The sequence below is a fragment of the Microplitis demolitor genome, chromosome 6 (genome assembly GCF_026212275.2).
Source record: "Microplitis demolitor isolate Queensland-Clemson2020A chromosome 6, iyMicDemo2.1a, whole genome shotgun sequence".
Lineage (NCBI taxonomy): Eukaryota > Metazoa > Arthropoda > Insecta > Hymenoptera > Braconidae > Microplitis > Microplitis demolitor.
Genome location: NC_068550.1, coordinates 2,779,043 through 2,798,037, shown reverse-complemented (window position 1 = coordinate 2,798,037; position 18,995 = coordinate 2,779,043). Strand labels below are relative to the sequence as shown.

Genomic DNA, 18,995 nt, shown 5'->3' with positions numbered 1-18,995 from the left:
CAAATTAATTATCACGGAAAAAAATAAATGGCGACAAAGAACTAGACGGTAGTTGGTGTTGTAATAGCGTGCTGTGCAGTTTGTGTTTATTTAAAATATATATATATAATTTATTGTTGATATATATTTATACATTATGTTGTAAATAATAAATTGATAACTTGGTAATTTGTTGTAAATAATTAAAAGTACATTTAAATAGGTGTAAAAATATATATGTATATTTATAATTTATATGTTTAACGAGTCTGCAGGTTAGTTTTTTATTTATTTTCATATATTTTGTTATTGTTTATATATTTACTGGTTATATTTTTTATAGAATTATATTTTCACAATAAAAATAATATTTATTTAAAATGACAACGAGAAATAATGGACGAGCTGTCGGAGATGGTTTGGAGGAACTGGGTATACCTGGACAAGTTTACTTGAGAGATTCGTTGACGAGTTGCACGGATCCTTTGAAAGCTATTGAAGAGTTTCAGTTAGAAAATGGAGTTCTATTACCGTCTTTGAGACCTATGCTTCCTTTACTAGATCTCCATGGTGTTAGAAGGCTGGATTTTCACGCGTCAGTTCTTGAAGAATTGAGAGAGAAACTGGTGAAGCGGATCAACGAAATTGGCGCGGAAAGAAGTGATAAAGGCGGAAGTCCTGGTGATAAAAGACTGAAAGATATGCTGTCGAAAAGTTTCTCGGCGATAAGAGTTCCGGCGTTGCGTCCTGTGGTGATGAGTATCCTCAGAAATACGCCGCATATTGATGACAAATATTTACGGGTACTGGTCAGAGAGAAGGAGTTGTATAATAGTGCGGAGACGGAAGTTAAAAGACAGATTTGGAAAGACAATCAGAGTCTTTTTGGTGATGAAGTGTCACCGCTGTTCAGTAAATATATTATCGAGAAAGAACAAGTGCTATTTGATCACGGTAATTTGAATTCGTTGTTTTTTTCCCCGTCTCCCAAAGTAAGAAGACAGGGAGAAGTTGTACAAAAGCTGGCGCACATGATTGGTACGAGTGTTAAACTTTACGATATGGTATTGCAGTTTTTGAGGACGTTATTTTTGAGAACTAAAAATATTCATTACTGTACACTGCGTGCTGAGCTTCTGATGGCTCTCCATGACCTGGAGGTCCAGGAAATTATTTCCGTTGATCCTTGTCATAAATTTACATGGTGTTTAGATGCATGTATTAGGGAAAAGAACGTTGATATTAAGCGCTCGCGGGAACTTCAAGGTTTTTTGGACAGTATAAAGGTAAATAATAAAATAAATTGTTTAATTAGTAACTAATTAATGAATTAATAACTAATTTACAATTAATTATAGAGAGGCCAGGAACAAGTGTTAGGTGACCTCAGCATGACACTCTGCGATCCATATGCTGTAAATTTTCTTGCAAGTAGCGCAATAAAAATAGCACTTCATTTAATAAACGGAGAATCTCTCCCCCGAGATAATGCCGTTCTGGTTCTGCTGCTGAGAATGCTGGCACTGGGACTGTCAGCGTGGCAAATGATCGACTCTCAAGATTTCAAAGAGCCCAAACTCGACAGCCAAGTAGTGACGAAATTTTTACCTGCACTGATGTCGCTGATGGTCGACGACCAGATAAGACAATTGAACTGTAAATTGCCGCCAGATGAACGAGAAAGCGCGATAGCTATCATAGAACACTCGGGTCCACCTCCAGACGCATGTCAAGCCTACGCGCAATTATCCGGAGTGGCCGCGGTTCTTTCTATGTACTACACCCTTCATGTCGGAGGAGCGACTGGAGGTTTCGGATTAGCCGTTGCCAGCGGCGCCGGAGGTGTGGGTGGACTCGGTGCTGGCGCCGGTAAATCTAGAAGTGATTCCCGAGGACTTATGAGAGTTCTTTCAACTCTTCCAAACTGCCAAGGACAACGTGCCTTTGAAGATCCTTTTCTTCATACTCTCGTTTCTTTACTTATTCTCAATATGGCTGATGAATTTTCCAATGAATCATTTTGTACTGTAATTTTTGACGAATTTTTCCTAGCCGGATTAGGCAGAGACAACGTGACGAGGCATTTACTTAAATTACTTTGGTATATTTACCCAAAATTACCCGCTGCCAGGTTGCATTCTTTAATGAAAGGACTTCAGCCCACTAGTCAGGTAGTTAATAGAAAACTTGCTTTTTAATTTAAATTCTGAAAGATATTTTTGAAAGCGCGGGAGATTTTAATATTTTAAATGTTATTTTTAGCACAATGAAGCTGTACACACTTTGTATGAGGCTCTCAGAGAGAAAATCGGTAACAGAACAATGGAAGAAGCTACAATGGGACAAGATACAATGGGAATGGATTGTTCTTCATCACCACTTGGAGTATCAGTGCCTACTTAAATAATTATGTCTAAATAACCCGATTAATTGTAAATTTATCTATCATGTAAAAAAATTTTTTAAATAAAAAATATATATAAACAAATTACTGTCGCATACAATATATCAGATAACCTGTTTTCGGATGGTATTTTATTTTTTGAAACATAAAATATTTATATTTATTTTTATTTGGTTCAAATATAGTAAATTATTCAAAATTATTTGTAGTAACTCATATATTTATTAATTAGCCGCCTTTTTTAAGGTAAAAGAATGAAGGTAAAATAAAATAATAAAAATGTATTAATTGTAATAAATTAAAAATAATCATATCTTTATTCAAGAGACGGAGATCTCGTATAAAAAATCAGTCACGATCATCGACTATTTCACCTAAAATAAATCGAGATTTGTCGCCACTAAAAAGCAAAAGTTTTCAGTTGGTTAAGCAACAACATGTTCATAAAAATGTTCCGCAAATAAATAAATATGAAGCGCTGGAAGAAAGATCTTTGAATTACAGAGAGTTTTTGGAATCTTTAGAGTCATTTTTTGATATCAAAAAACCATTGAGGTCATTGGAGAGTTTATTTAGAACGTATTTAGACTCGGAGGAATCATCTTCGGAGACTACGGAAAGCGAAAAGAGCTCCGAGTTTCATGAAATAAATGCGTACCCACATTTCAGGCCAATAAATTGTCAAAATGTCATACAGGTTACTTTTATATTAATTAGTTTTTATTATTTCATATATTTTTTATTATTTTTTTTTATTGTCTAGAGTTATCAAGTGACTGGAGAATATAATTTTAATCAATTTGATGATTTATCAGTAAACTCTACTGAAGAAAGAATGGCTGAAGATGATAGCGATGGGCAAGAAGAAAATGTTGGTATTGAACATGAAACTTTTGTATCTTCAGTGACTTCACATGACATTATGGACGAAGAAGGGCAGCGGAGTGAAAATCTTACAGAAGAAAGACCAGAAGAGAGGGAACCGGAAGATAAAGAATTAAATGTCACAGAAGAAATACAAAAAGACGATGATTTTAAAGGAGATAAAAATGAAGAATTGAATGACGGTGGGGTAAATAAAGAAGAAATGTATAATATTGATAATGAAAATATTGAAGAGAAGAAGGAAGAAATGGTGCAGAAAAATTCACAGCTTAGTAAAAAATCATTTTCTTCATCAGAAGATAGAAAAAATGAAAGTACTGAAGAGAAGAAAAGTGAAGTTATAAAAAAAGATTCACAGTCTAGTAGAAAATCTCTTTCTTCTTTTGGAGTAAGCAAAAAAGAGTCTAATAAATCTAAAGAAGAAACTGTTAAGTCAATCAAAGAAGAATTTAAATCAGATAAAGAAGACATCAAGTCTGTTAGAGAAGATATGAAGTCAGTTAAAGAAGAAATGAAGTCAATTAAAGAAGAAAATATATCCTATGATCTTCCCGGAGATGGTATTGGATTTCGTCATTTTACTTTTGATAAATTTATATTTATATAAATTATTATTTTAGATACACAGATAGATGACTTGATGGCGATGATGGACACTGCGATGGTTGATAAAATGACCGAAGCTTATAAACAGTTGTCTATTTTGCAAGAAGAAATTGATGAGCTTCAAAATGAACTTGAAGAACTACGACGTGTAGGACACGTGACATTAAATGTCTTAACTTGATTAATTAACTAAATTATAATTATGATATATTTATTTATTTTAACAGAAAGAAGATTTGACGGACAATGAAAAAAATATTTTAGAAATGAAGAGTCAAGACGTAATAAAAAAGACAGAAGAACTTGATATTTTGACTAAAAAAATTCAAGATATCCTCGGTATCCAAGATCCTACTTCTATTGATGGTTATGTCCAGGCACTGGGATTAATTACTCAATCTGATGAACCCAAAGCTGAAGTATTTTAGTTTATTTAAGTACAATAATAATTTTTATTTAATTAATATTTCAATGTACGATAGGAAGAAGAAAGAGATAAAGTTAATGCTTGGAAAAATTGGGAAGCAACTTCTGAAGATGATTGTTTTGATTTGCCGCAGGAAGAATATCCTGAAGATCGGTAATCAATTTTTCTATTTGTCCAATCTGAATAATATAAATAATTTATATTTTTAATAGATTGCCTAGAGTAATAGTTTGTGGGCATACTGAAGAAAGAATCCCCAGGATTATTGTTGCTGACAGTAAAAAAAAGTTAAATACAGACGTTAAATATTTAGAAAACATTGCCGAGAAATTTTCAGACGCTTTGAATGTCCAAGAAAAACTTGCTCGTGAAAATGCTCAATTAGAAGGCGGCAAGTAAGTCATCAATTAACAAGAAAAAAAAGTTGAATTACAAACAGTTGATAGTCGTGATTAATTATAAATTATTAGTGTTGACGTTGGCGTTATCTTCAGTTTGAATATTTATTTATTTATTTATTTAATTTAGGTACAAATTAGAACAGGCCCTGCTAGAAAAAGACGACACAGTCGAAGATCTGCAGCGCACAGTATGCAATCTCCAAGCAGAGATGCGTATGGTGATAAAGAAGAATACAGAATTGAGTCAACAAGTTGCGACTTTGAATGAACAGGTTATTAATTACAGTTGTCCTGGATCCTTTCAAAACTCTCCAAGATCCACTAATTATCGCACTAGTCCGCGTTACGATAATTCTAATTATTGTCCAAGCAGTCCGACTGAACGTAAGTCCAGGGATTATTTTAGTACATAGTTAATTACTTCAATAAATGAAAAGTTTAATCATTTAACAGGCTCACGATTGGGTGGCGGTGGATCAGGACATGACATCTGCAGCCAACTTGGATGCTGTCGTCCAGTGGTACCTCCAGCTTCCATGACTGAACTTAAATTTAATCGCGGAGTTTGTCCTGCTGAAATAGGAAGTAAACTATTCGATCGCGATACTAATACCAAGCAACTGGTATTTTATTTATCATAAATATATTTTTAAAAAATAAATAATATAAATTGATTGATTAAAATATCAATTATTTTAGGAACAACAAATAGGTGAAGTAGAACAAAATGTTCAAACAATGAGGAAAGAATTAGCGAATGTTACGCGCGAAACACTTCAATTAGAGCAGCAGAGAAAATTACTCAAGTGTACAGCACCCTGTGCTCCATGTCCTTGTCCCAATCAAAGTGATCTTCGTGGCACGCCATCAGATCGTGGTGTTTTAAATTTTATGCCTCAAGATTTGACATTTGCTAAAATGGTTTGCTATTATTTTTTGGATTTATTGTTACTTAGTTAAAATAATTAATTAATTTTGTAGCAACAGTTTCCAACGACTGGTATCCCATCATGTACTGGAGTTTGTACACAGGCTCCGATGGGTGGTAGTAACTGTCCATTGCAACAACTACGAGATTTACGAGAACAGTATGCGCGGCTGAAGGAAGACTACAATAATAAATTACGTGAAGTCTCGTATTTGAGAAGCGACGCTGAAAAAATGAAGCAGGAGACACGTGATGCTAAAGATGAAAAAGAAAAAATAGAGAATCAGTTGATAGATTTGCAGGAGCGATTAAAGTGTTTTGAATCTGACAGGAATAGATTCGCTGGAAGTAAAGAACAGGTGATAGAACAAGAACAGACGTTGATTGTTGCTAGGCAGCGATACAGGGAAGCGCAAGATGAGCTGGAGGAATTGAGATCTTTGATTCAAGACCAAGCTAATCAGTTGGAAGACTACAGGAATAAATATTTGCATGCTCAGGAACAGGTTGAAGATCAGAGAAGACAACTGGAGTTGATGGAGATGGACAACGCTCGTATGAATGAAAATGTGACTCTTGAAATTGGACGAGTAAAGGTATGGAAATCATTTTTATTTTCAATATTATTTTACAAGTGATATTAATTTTGGTTATAAACAGAATCAGTTCCAAGAAAAATTGTTAGAATTAGCACCGCTTCCTGATATACTTAAGCAAACACAGTTAAAACTTCAAGAATGTCAGCAAATGCGTTTGCTTGCTGAAAGAAATTGCGAAGAACTATCACGTGAACTGATGAATTGTAAAGACAAAATAGGAGCGATGACAAGTCAGTCAGAGATGTTGAGAAGCGAAAATGTCCTTCTTAAAGTAATTCAAATTTTTTAAATAAAGATATTCGAGCCTTCACTGATATTTAAATAACTTTTAATCAGGGGTCAGATCAGCTAGAAGATCTAGAGAATAGAAACCGTGAGCTGAAGAATGAAAACGAACGATTAAAAAATGCTTGTGCGAGATCTGAAGAACGTGAGGGTGAGTACAAGCAGAGAATCGATGAAAAAATGCACGAGATAGCTCAGCTGTCATCGATGTTGGAACAAGTGAGAGAAGATTCAGCCAGACAGGTAGCAAGAACAAAGGACAGATGTGATACTATACGGCGGAATATGCAAGCACAGATTGGTGACTTGGAAAAACAACTTGCCCATTGCAGGGCAACTGCCAAAGCCGCTCAGAGGGACAGAGATGAGGTTTTATTACTTGAAATAAAATTATTTCGCGTAACTAATACCGGAAGGACATATTTTTTAGCGCCCTTTTGGCGTTAGCCACTAAGTTTTAAACCAAAAGGGCGTATAAAAATATAAGACCTGTTAGAATCCGTTAAGTTTTTAAATAAAATAATTAACTTGATGATTTTTAGATAAGACAAAAGATGCAGGGCCAGATAAATCACCTGAGTGAAGCTTTCGAACAAGCGCAGGGCCGCGTTCGAACTCTTCAAGGGCAAGTTAATTATTTAAATACTTCTTACAGTAATGTCTTCAATGTCGGAACTCGCGCAGAAACTCCGATCACTTCAATGCCTCTAGAGACGAGCCAAAATATCTACGACAGCTGCAACTGTAATTACTAAACTATAGAAAAAAATGAAATCCAAAAATAAAAATATTTTTGAGATTAATTTTTAATATAATAAATTTCACATACTTTTGTTGTCTTATTTTAAATATTATTATCTAAAAGTATTGAAGATAAAAAAATTTTTATAGATTTATGATAAATTCATTTTATACATAACATAAAGAAAATTCTTAAACTTGGAAACCATTTATAAAAAAAAAAAAGAAAATAATATAGAAAATTGCATTTCTTTAATGCAACCAACAGATTTGACTGTCTACGGTGGTCTATTGTTTTTTCATATTATATTATATATATTTATATTTGTTTAAAATCATGAGCAGAAAGTAGACTTAATTATATGTACGTAGAAACTTATTTAAGCTCTTATTATTTTTTTAAAATGATAGTTTAGTTTTCAACTGAACGCAGAATATTAAGCATTTCACGCATCGCATCGGACTTCGAGTAGAGTTTCGTGATTTCAGAGCGAATTTTTTCCAACTCCGACTCCATTTCTGAAGCTATTCCGATGCGTTTTTCACACGATGGACAGCATCTAATAAAATAAAACGAAATCTCGTTAAAGAAATTAAAAATATTTACTATTTATCTAAAAAAAAATTTATACTTTTGACAAGATGAATTTGCTTGCTTCTGGCATGAAGTAGACGAAGGTATTGAGTTAAATCGCATGCTTGGATTTGACTGGGCAGTTGTTACAGTTTCGGGAATAAAACTAGATTCAAAACTTGTAGTGTGTGAATTTCCACAACTCTTTAAAAATTCCATTATTGTCCGAACTTTTCTACCCTTGTCACGAAGTTTTTTAACCTTCAACAAAATAAACAATTAATTAATTAAATAAACAACACATTTGTGGAATAAAATAAAAAAAAATGAAATACCTCAGGAGTTTCAACTTTTCCAGGAGGAATGAAAACTTCGCTCTTCGGAAAATTAGTACAGAATGGATTAACATTACGAGGGCTTTTAAATTCTTGATAGAAAGAATTGTCTTGATTATGACAAGCTACAGATGAATGATAGCATGACTTGCAGTCGCGTTGATAAGTGTCATCAGTCTCGCTGTAACTGCACCGACGTGAGGAGTGTCTGCAAGGATCATCAATTCTTGGATTCTTAATGAAAGTACGAGAGTCGATATGACCATGCGGTGACGAAGGGCGGGAAGATTCACGGCCAATAATTTTCCTTGTCATGTCAAACAAACTGTGCATATTATCTTCCCTCATGTCATCGTCTTTATTAAATCCACAATCTCCAATATTTACTTCGCCTTTATGAAGGCAGCAGTATGTTTTATCTAATGAATGACTCGAGTGATTATTGCATGAAGAAACGTGGCTACGTTTTTTGTACTTTACTCCCCGTTGATTGCTCGAACAACACGGGCTCTCTTCATTGTCATTAACAGGTGACGGAGTGCGAGTGAGCATTGATCTTAATTTAGAAATACCAGTGCGCATTGATGATGGTGTCTTAGATTTTTTATTTATTGGAGAGAAGAAATTGACACCATTTTTATCAGACATTTTCGGCCAGACATGCTCGCAACTATTAATTTCTTCTGTCTCCTCGTCAAGTTCTTCAGCGCTTGAAAAAGGACTTACCTGAAAAAATAATAATTTACTAAATAATCGACAGTCACTTAGACAATAATAGACAATTGGCATCTAAAATAAATCATACCTCTTTTCCATAAATATTAAGAGTTCCATTAGCTTCAGAAATTCTAACTTCAACATTACCAAGCAAGTAAGGACCGCAGTGACGCAGCTTTCCTTTCATCTTAGCCGATTCCTCTGGCGGAACAGCGGCCTGAATGAGACAGCTACGCTGCTTAGTGACTTCATCCTCATGCCAAATGATACACTTGACATCATCATCTTCAGCCTCCCCGTCATTAACCTGCTGGCTACTTTTCTCCTGACCAGTAGAGTTAAGTCCACTCTGTTTAGCAGCAGACTCATGAGATGCGCCAGAGGATTTGACAGCAGCATCTGTGTCAGAATGCGAATTGAATTTCTTGTGTGCATCATTGATAGTGATAAAGGGAATTTTAAATGGTTGGGGTCCGCTATCAGATGTTCCAAAAGATTCCGAGGCTTTGCGCTTTCTACTATTGTTATCCTTGGTTATCAACGGACTGATTGGGTCTTTCGACTGACCTTGATCCTCACTGGCGTTCGGATTCGGCTTTCCTGGAGTCATACGCGCCAGTGTTTGAATAATACGCGTTGTTGTGAGCATAGCACGTGAAGTTGCTGGTGGTGTTGCTGCTGCTGGTGTAGCTGCCGTTGTCGTGTTAGTTGATTTCTTCTGGAGATTTGTATCAGTTTCAGAATTTATCATACTAACATCAGAGTTGAGCAAGTGATCGATATTAGGCGGCTTCAAGGAAACTACTGGACTGTACTCGCTATCTGTCCACTGATCAATCGAACTCATGGTCGATCCTGCAGTAGCAGTGGATGCGCTGTTACTCGGTGGGATTAAATTAACTCTAGTACTTGAGTGTATCATTTTCTTTGGTTGATCTTCAGTTTGAATTGCTACAGATTTAACTTCTTTTGCTTTATGCTGATCCAGTAGCTGTCGCTGTTCTTGTATCTGCTGTTGTTGTCCTTGTATTTGCTCTTGTTGTTCCTGTATCTGCTGCTGTTGTCCTTGGATTTTAAGCTGTTGCTCTTGTATTTTAAGTTGTTGCTCTTGAATTTGATGCTGTTGCTCTTGCATTTGCTGTTGCTGCTGCTGCAAAGATCGTAGTTGCTGCTGCTGAATCTCTTGCTGATACTCCAAAGCCTTTCTTAAATTGCTAGCCTCTTTCGTCAACTCAGCGGTCTCCCTCACAACTCTCTGATATTCCTGGCCCATTTTAGCGCAGTCAGTATTCTTTTGCTGAAGCTGGTACATCAATTCTCTCACAGTATTCTCATATTCCTGCTTAACTGACAATTCCTCATCCATCACCTCGTTAATTTCTTGTTCTTCAACAACCTGAGAAATTATTGGCAAAACATTGACAGGCTTAATAGTTATTTCACTTTCTTCTTTCTCGACATGGTTCTCATTCAAACTTATCATCTCGCTCTCATTATTTTCATAATCGTTCCTAGCAAATTCTTCTTTTGTCAAAGTTTGAACACTTAAAATTGCTACTGGGTTTTTCTCAATCAAATTTTCCGGCTGATCTATTTCTTCTTCATCTTCTTGATAGATTTTCGCATCTTCTTCTTGATTACCACTGGAATGTTCAATCACTCCGTTTACTTTATCAACCAGTTTATTTGAATTAACATTTTTCGAATTTTCTTCAATATGATCATCATCATCATCGTCATCATCCTCAACTTCAATCTCCATTTTTGCTTCTTCCTTATCCTGGCCATTATTTTTAACATCTACTGCATTATTATTCCCATTTTCTGTTACAATATTTTTTACGTCAACTTCAACGATACTCAGAGGGTCTTCAACGATAGCAGTTTTAAGTGCAAACTCGGCATAATTTTTTATAAGTTTACACTGAGGATTCAATCGCAAATTATCCGTACCTTCATCAATATCTGCAATTAATCATAAAAATTACAACCAAATTTAATACTTTACCATAATAAAAAATCTAAAAACATTACCTTTATCATTCTCCGATCCCTTACAGTCAACATTTACTTTCTCAATAGATCTACGCTGAGCAGACAGTCTTCTCCGCTCCTGACCATCCTGGATGTACTGCTTAACTTTACTCGGTACATGATTATAATTCTTGCGACCAAACGAATTTCTACGCGAATTACAAATAAGACTTATCTCAGGATGTCCTGACAACTCTTCAAAATGCGAAGGCAGCGCCTGTCTTTTATTATTTTTCTCAGTTCTTTTCCTCGGACTCAGTTCCTCCATAGACGCGCTACGTTTTTTACTATTTTTATCCAATACAGCGCTAGGTCTAATTACATAATCATCCGATGATCTTTCAAATTTATCCGCTTCATATTCATCTTCAGACCTGTCATACCTCTTGTACTTTTCAAGTTCCTCATCATCGTCTTCCTCGTCTTCATCATCTTCATCTTCCTCATCATCATCTTCCTCATCATCGTCTTCATCATCATCTTCCTCTGAATCACTGTGGTATCGTCTTCTATTATCTTCATAATATCTCGCTCTTTTTGCTTCATTCAAACGCAAGTCTAAAAAAAAAATAATGATAATAGTTATAAATAAATAATTAGAGATAAAATTAAATAATAATAAAATAAATTTACCATCATTATCATCTTCACGATTATTACGATAATACTGTCGATCATTTTCGTCATCAGATGAAACTTCATAAACACTCTTATCATCTCCATTACTTGCGTTATCTGCTGGTAAATCATCAGCAACCTGAGTTGTCTTCAGGTCATCCGGCTTAGCAGAAGATATTGTACTAGTAGTTACACTCAAATAAGACGGCATAGTTTCGTCTTCCAGTAACGATGGTTCTGTTGTTGCAGTGACACATAAGTCCGGCTTCTGTTCCTGGACATCTTGATCATCAGTTGTACTGACACTTTCAACCTTCTCACCAGCATTATTTACAGCAGTATCCACTGGTATTTCAATATCAGCCATTCTTATCAATTACTCATCAATAATAAAAAATAATATTTAGTTATTTTTTTTTTATTATCTATAGGTAAATATATTAATAAATGAAAATATTTTTATCAACTAGAAGCCGCCATACACAAAACTGTTTGTACATCGTTAAGCACTACGACAACAATGTCTACGTGCTTCAATTCCCGGCCAAACCGGGTTGTCTTTTTTTACCCTAGTTTAGCTCTTGTTTTATATATATTTCAATATCAAAACTATGGATTTTTGATTATATTATTTATACATCAGATAGTTATTTACTTTTTAATTATTATTTTTTTAATATTCAATATCCTTGATGCGCAAGAAAAAAAAACACACGTGTGATATGGGTGTTAAACTGCAAATACATTGCTATCTTGTATTCGCGTTATATATGATAGATAACTGAATAAAATGAAGAATTAAATTCCTAATATCATCGATACAGTAGATAGGAATTCAACAACGCCATTTTGATTTGTAGATAACTATCATCATCATTTCCTTCATTACTATCAGCGAGTATTTGTTGTTATTTTTAGGAAATAATTTAAAAATTGCGCGCGTAATTTATGAATTTTTATAAGAAACGAAAACAAAAATACTAGGGCGCAAATGCGACAGAAAAAAATGGATAAAAATAGCAGACACCAGAAAATTTTTTTGTTTTTTATCAATAAAAAACATATTAAATTTAATTTAAAAAGTATGTTAAATCTATATTTTTTAAATGTTGTTTTTTACAAGCTACCACGTGTCAAATGATAACACAAGTATTTAGTTAAAAAATCTACACAATTAATTAATTATTTTGACTTAAATTAAATGCTAATTTAACACACCTTTGGTATAAATTTATCTCAATGAATTTTAAATTTGTTAATTTAAGAATTATAAATTGTCTACTGACTCATAACAAATAAAAATTTACAAACTTAAAAACATTATAATTTTCAATTTCAAAAATATCTTCAGCATTTATACTGCGACAATTATTAATTAAATAGAAAAAAAATTACTTTCGGGAATGAGTGAATGTAATTTTCAAAAATTAAAATACATTTTTATAAAATAAAGACAATTATTTTTTTTATTTTATAAAAATTTTCCATTATAACTGCAAGAGAAAAATATAATTAATTATAATGAAAGATTAAATGTCAAAAACTTCACGATAAATATTTTTATTTTTATTTCACTAGAATAATGTAAGTAAACAATAATTACCGCAAGTGCGCTTAATAATTTAAAGTTAAATGGTTTAAATATTTACCAGCAGACTGCGCTCTCGTCACTGCGCGCACACGATTTCTATATCTAATGAAATGTATATGATATATATACTTTTACATATACGTCTATGCATACATTCGTACATCGTATTTCGTGAATCGTGGTTTCATCAATATATTAAGAGAAACAATAAAGTTTATATCATTTACAAGCAAAATATTAATTAACAATTCAAATTACAAGTGTGTGATAATAGTAAATTACGCAATAAATATTTTCGTTGATAATTGTGATGTTTTGTAAAAGTAATATCAAGGTTTGTTGATAAAATATTTTACTATGTTGTATTATGTATAGTGGTGTATTACGACGTTATAATACATGCAATTCCAATATTGTCGTACGTCAATTCAATTGTCATTAATTTAACAATATAAATATACAATCGATAAATAAAAATCTAAACTAATTGTTTTATTACAATTTTTAAATGTAAACATGCTATGAATATTTTTTAAAACGTAGTGCGTGTTGGAAAACTTCTAGAAGTTTTCTACGTCGTAAGAACGTTTTTTTGATCAGGGCTAAAAAAAAATTAATATGATGATTGTAAAATAGTAAAACTTAAGGTTTCAATTCAATTTAATTTAATAATTGACTTTATTAATTGATAAATATTAAATTTTTTATAGAATGCCAATACAGGCACCACAGTGGACTGAATTTCTCACTTGTCCAGTTTGCTGTCACGATTTTGATTCAACAGCTCGTGGACCAATATCACTAGGATGTGGACACACTATTTGTCGTACTTGCCTCGCTAATTTACATCGCAAGCAGTGTCCATTTGATCAAGTAAGTCATTTATTTATTTATTTAGTTGAATTAATTCAAGACAATGAGATAAAACGTTAATATTAATTAACTATTAATAATTATTTTAGAATAATATTAATACGGAAATAGAAATATTACCAGTAAATGAAGCGTTATTACAATTAGTTGGTAATACGACTCCAAATGACAACTACGTTCATCATACGTTAGTACAACCTGAAAATCATGGCGACTATTTGATTGCTAAAAAATGTATCGAAGAGTTAGCTCTCTATTTAAAACCATGTCAAGCAATACCAGCAAATGGTATAGGTAATTAAAATTAATTATAATGTTTTACTATTGATTAATATTAAGGCTAATTTTATTTAATAATAAATTTGTTTGATAGGCATGGGCCTCGTCTCTCGACCAATGCAACGAAAACTCGTAACGTTGGTCGGTTGTCAGTTGGTAGAACCAGAAGGACGAGCGCGTGCTGTGAGAGCGGCACGAAGTCTAGGCGAGCGTTCCGTCACTGAATTAATTCTCCAGCATCAAAATTCACAGCAGCTGAGTGCCAACTTGTGGGCAGCTGTTCGGGCTCGTGGTTGTCAATTCCTTGGTCCAGCGATGCAGGAAGAAGTTCTCAAGTTAGTGCTACTTGCTTTGGAAGATGGGTCTGCAATGTCGCGTAAAGTGCTGGTAATGTTTGTGGTCCAGCGACTGGAGCCGCATTTCCCTCAGGCTTCCAAGACAAGCATTGGACACGTGGTCCAGCTTCTGTACCGTGCTAGCTGTTTCAAAGTATCTAAGCGTGAAGGAGATTCTTCATTGATGCAGTTGAAAGAAGAGTTCAGGACTTACGAGGCGCTGAGACGTGAACACGATGCTCAGATTGTTCAAATAGCGACTGAAGCAGGTTTAAGAATAGCTCCAGACCAGTGGTCTGCTTTGTTGTACGGTGACACTGGTCACAAATCACACATGCAGAGTATAATAGACAAACTACAAACTCCTCAATCGTTTGCTCAAAGTGTCCAAGAGCTGATGATTGCTCTACAACGTACTCCAGACCCCGGACAGCTGAGTAGTTTAAGGCCGCAACTGGAACTACTTGCTGGCATTGATCCTAATCCTGAAATCGAGTATCCCAATTGGGCGACAACACGCGCAGCTCTAGAAGCTGTAAAGACTGTAGTCACGGCACTCGTTGAATACATTCAGAAACACGGAAATCGTAAATCTCAAGAGAATATTCACAGTACTGGTCCAGGACAATTGAAATATAAAATCAGTATGTGCCGTGATTTAGCTCTACGTGGTTCGTGTCCACGTGCTACTAATTGTACATTTGCTCACAGTGATTTAGAACTAGACAAATATCGCTCGAAGCATCGTAAGCTTAGCATGCGTTCCAGTGTACCTTCATCAGGTAGCCCAGACCATAAAATAATAATCGAAAAACCAGCCGTAATTTCACCAACTCAAATTCAACAAAAATCATTTACACTGCACACTGATTTGAATTATCAAACTAAAATAAATGACAGTCACTGTGAAAATTTTTATAACGTAGGTTCTGTTAATTCGGTAAATTGTTTGCAACATCCATTAATTAATAACGAAAATTATATGAACAATATGGGTAATTACGTACTACCGAATTCACAGTGTCAGCAAGTAACAGATAAAAATATTGATCTTCAATGCCCGCATTACATTGTACAGCCACCTATTGATTATTCTAATGCCAATCTACACATGTGGGATACATTACAAGTACCTACTTCAGGTCTTAATGGTCATCAGAATAATAACAATAACAATAACAAAAAACAAAAATCAGTCGCTAAAACTTTGGCGCTATTATTGCAACGGAGAATGGAAATAATAAATCAGTTAGAAAATATAATAGGCAAGCCCACGAGTCAACAGCAATTAAAAATAAACTATGATCCACAAGATCCATTACCGCCTACTTATCCCACATGGACGAACGCTGCGCCTGTATCACAAATGACACCTCAGCAAATAAATTACGGAAATAATTTTCATCGGTCTGACTCAATATTATTTGACGATGAATTCATTCCATTTGACGCGTCTGCTGCTAATAAATACGGACCGATCTCCAGGATATCCAAATCGATATTGAGGCCCGCTAATGGTACGCAACACAATCCCATGTACGGTGAGAATATTAATCCTTCAATACAAAATATAAGACCAATTTCTACTGCTAATTCTGTTGGGCCCTGGTACTACACTCAACGTAAGTATTTAATTAATCATCCATTACAGTAATAAATTTATAATTACTTCAATTATTGATTGATTTTAAATTTAGCTTACGGAACTGTGGGAACAAATGCTGGACTACAGACAATACAAAATTCAAATTTAGACGAGACTTACGTTACTTTGGAGCCTTGTAATAAATTATCAGAACCGTCGCCTCATGTTCAATTAACACGACAAGAGAATGTGTCTAAAGAGTAATTAATATTTTAATATTTTTATTGATAAGTGTAATTATTTATTTAAATATTATTATTTTTATTTAGTCTTATTTTGGAGTCTCAAAAAGTTAAGCAGCAGTTGAAGCATTTGGAGAAAAAAATAAATGACTTGAAGGTATTTATTAAATTACATTTTTTTTAATTACTTAAATCAATATTGATTAACAATAATTATTTAATAATAATAATATTACAGTTAGCGACTCAAGGAGCAGCATTTAACGAGGGCGAAAGACTGACACAAGAACTTCACATAATTGAAGCTGGCATTAGGGAAAAAGAAAAGGATGTTCGTAATTGGGATCCATACTGCAATGTAACCGGTGTGCAACCAGTGGATTATGTATCCGATCAAACAATCAATCAATCTATAAATCCCGTCAAAGACGTAAGTTATTATTGTATTGATTACTAATAAGTATTCATTTATTTATTTATTTAAATCTTAATAATTTAATATAAGCAGGAAGACTCTTACGAAGCAGAAATAGCTAATGACATACGTGAGCTAGAAATGCGATGGGATTACGAGCTACAAGAACAAGAGAAACGTTGGTCTAATGAAGAGGATAACGTCAAACAGTTATAGCTTACATTAAATTGAGTAAAAAAAAAAAACCAAAAAACGTATCAAAGCTTCGAAGAAAATAATAAACAATAATTTTAATCCAACTCTTACTCAGACAGGTGAGTTAAAAAAGATTTATCAGCAGACTTTATTGCTTTTAACCCCGTGAATTATTTAAAAGTACTTATTAGATACCAGTTTAAAAAAAAAAATTTTAAAAAAATGGTAACAAACAATGTGATATTAATTACAGCTTTTTTTAAACGACTGTAAGCTTCATTAATATGTGACAGGGTGAAAAAGCTTGTAGTTGTATAGACGTGCAAAATGCACATATATATAATAATATATATAATTAATTGAAATATGTTTTAAAATCGATTGAACGTATAAAAAATTTTTGTTAAAATTTAACAGAAAAAATACTAAAAATATCGACTAGTGTTTCATAAACATTACGACTAGTAGATTAATTATTTGTATATTTATATATTTGCATATTTGAACAAAACATATATCATGTCATTATAGAACTTGAGACAAATGTTTTTATTATATTAATTGCTATCTTTATTATTAAATATATATACATATAAATATAAATATATAAAGGTAAAACTGTACTTGTTTATGGCCAAAAAAAAATTGTTACTATTTAATTTGGTCAGTACCTCACAGTTTTAATGTTGACTATCGTCTTAAAATTTTTTTTTAAGATTTTATTGTTTTCTTTGTTTATTTTCACGTTGAATAAATTAAATAATATATTGATTGATAATTATTATTATTATTATTACTATTAATTATTATATATTTACGATTTAATAACGATATTTATTTAAATCATTACTAGTTTTGCAATACTACTTCGTTTTATTATTATTTTTAAAAAATGATACGAAGTCGCTTGTATCTACGATATGATTGTTCCAGTTTTAGTGGAAATTGTACATGGCCTTAGTAAGAAAACTTTTGTTATAACGTTTCCCGATCCATTAATTAATGTTATTGTTTTTACTTTATTTAATTATCATTATTATTTTATTGATCTATTGTTCGTTGACGTTTTTTTTATGAAATTGGAGTACAAGTCTGTTTTAGAGTATTGTAATTAGATATTCATTAATAAATTTATTATAAAATTGATGTATGAAAATTGGCTGACTAATTATTAAATATTTGAAATATATATGATGTAATTGTAATTAGCAATACAAAGTAAAGGGATAAAAAAAAGATTACGGGCTGTGTATGAAAGAAGTTACAAGTGCAAAGGTAAAAAATTTGCCGTAGCTTCGTATTAATTGCATGTCAAACATGTCTCTAGTTATATAAGGACTTCACATATACCCATATTGATGGTATTTATTTTATTTTTTATTATACAACAGTTATTACAAATTAGTTTGAATCCACAATTAGGAAAAATTAAAAATATATATTGAACTCATACTTAACAGTACTGGAAATTGTATCACTATTTATATGAGTCGTTAAAAAAATGATTACTGCGGTTTTACGTCTACTACAAGTTTTAAAAATGATATTAAATAATTAAATTTACTACGAAATTTGTATAAATAGAAATAATGCCAATTATAAAAGAAAATTGTTTCAACGAATGTGCCTACTCTTTTTATATAAATTCTCACTGTAATTATTTTAATTATTAAAAACTCGGGTTAATAAGTACTTATTTAATTTGTTTATTTTTATTTTACTATTTTAAATTTTATTTAAGTTGTTTGTTTTTTAAATTATTGATTATATTTCTTAAATACATTATCATAAATTATGAGTATGTAGAGTGTGGAATGATTCGTTAGAATGACGATATGATGGGCCAACGTTGAAAATATATTTCCATGGTGAAATTGCACACTGTTTTACAATGTCAATAAATGATGAATTTATGTATTTTTAAAATAAAATATACTTTCTAATGAA

At 32.8% G+C, this 18,995-nt stretch overlaps 4 protein-coding genes across 5 annotated transcripts; 3 read left to right on the top strand and 1 right to left on the bottom strand.

The window, feature by feature from the left end:
• Window positions 1-51: 51 nt before the first annotated feature.
• LOC103577323 (negative elongation factor B) lies at window positions 52-2,461 on the top strand. The gene is made up of 4 exons (XM_008557914.2): window positions 52-254; window positions 323-1,265; window positions 1,338-2,150; window positions 2,242-2,461. Exons 2-4 carry the CDS (start codon window positions 360-362, stop codon window positions 2,380-2,382), a joined length of 1,860 nt encoding a protein of 619 aa, XP_008556136.1. The 5' UTR covers window positions 52-254; window positions 323-359; the 3' UTR covers window positions 2,383-2,461.
• A 176-nt stretch (window positions 2,462-2,637) lies between these two features.
• On the top strand, window positions 2,638-7,269 carry LOC103577374 (golgin subfamily B member 1). Its single transcript, XM_053740012.1, has 14 exons — window positions 2,638-2,643; window positions 2,709-3,080; window positions 3,147-3,828; window positions 3,889-4,022; window positions 4,102-4,293; window positions 4,357-4,454; window positions 4,514-4,696; window positions 4,830-5,086; window positions 5,156-5,325; window positions 5,402-5,623; window positions 5,684-6,226; window positions 6,291-6,500; window positions 6,566-6,883; window positions 7,057-7,269. Exons 1-14 carry the CDS (start codon window positions 2,638-2,640, stop codon window positions 7,267-7,269), a joined length of 3,600 nt encoding a protein of 1,199 aa, XP_053595987.1.
• Window positions 7,270-7,392: 123 nt separating this feature from the next.
• Window positions 7,393-12,293, bottom strand: LOC103577322 (putative mediator of RNA polymerase II transcription subunit 26). The gene is made up of 6 exons (XM_008557913.3): window positions 11,549-12,293; window positions 10,916-11,473; window positions 8,970-10,846; window positions 8,165-8,890; window positions 7,888-8,090; window positions 7,393-7,815 (listed from the first exon to the last, which is right to left on the bottom strand). The coding sequence occupies exons 1-6, from the start codon at window positions 11,898-11,900 to the stop codon at window positions 7,668-7,670; spliced, it is 3,864 nt and encodes a 1,287-aa protein (XP_008556135.1). The 5' UTR covers window positions 11,901-12,293; the 3' UTR covers window positions 7,393-7,667.
• Window positions 12,294-13,271: 978 nt separating this feature from the next.
• On the top strand, window positions 13,272-17,098 carry LOC103577321 (roquin-1). 2 transcript variants are annotated; one of them, XM_008557912.1, is made up of 8 exons: window positions 13,272-13,458; window positions 13,835-13,997; window positions 14,087-14,291; window positions 14,371-16,233; window positions 16,309-16,456; window positions 16,526-16,595; window positions 16,677-16,868; window positions 16,947-17,098. In XM_008557912.1, exons 2-8 carry the CDS (start codon window positions 13,836-13,838, stop codon window positions 17,067-17,069), a joined length of 2,763 nt encoding a protein of 920 aa, XP_008556134.1. In that variant the 5' UTR covers window positions 13,272-13,458; window position 13,835; the 3' UTR covers window positions 17,070-17,098. The 2 variants fall into 2 exon arrangements, with proteins under 2 accessions (XP_008556134.1, XP_053595715.1); XM_053739740.1 differs by having other exon boundaries at window positions 16,944-17,098.
• The last annotated feature ends 1,897 nt before the right edge of the window (window positions 17,099-18,995 follow it).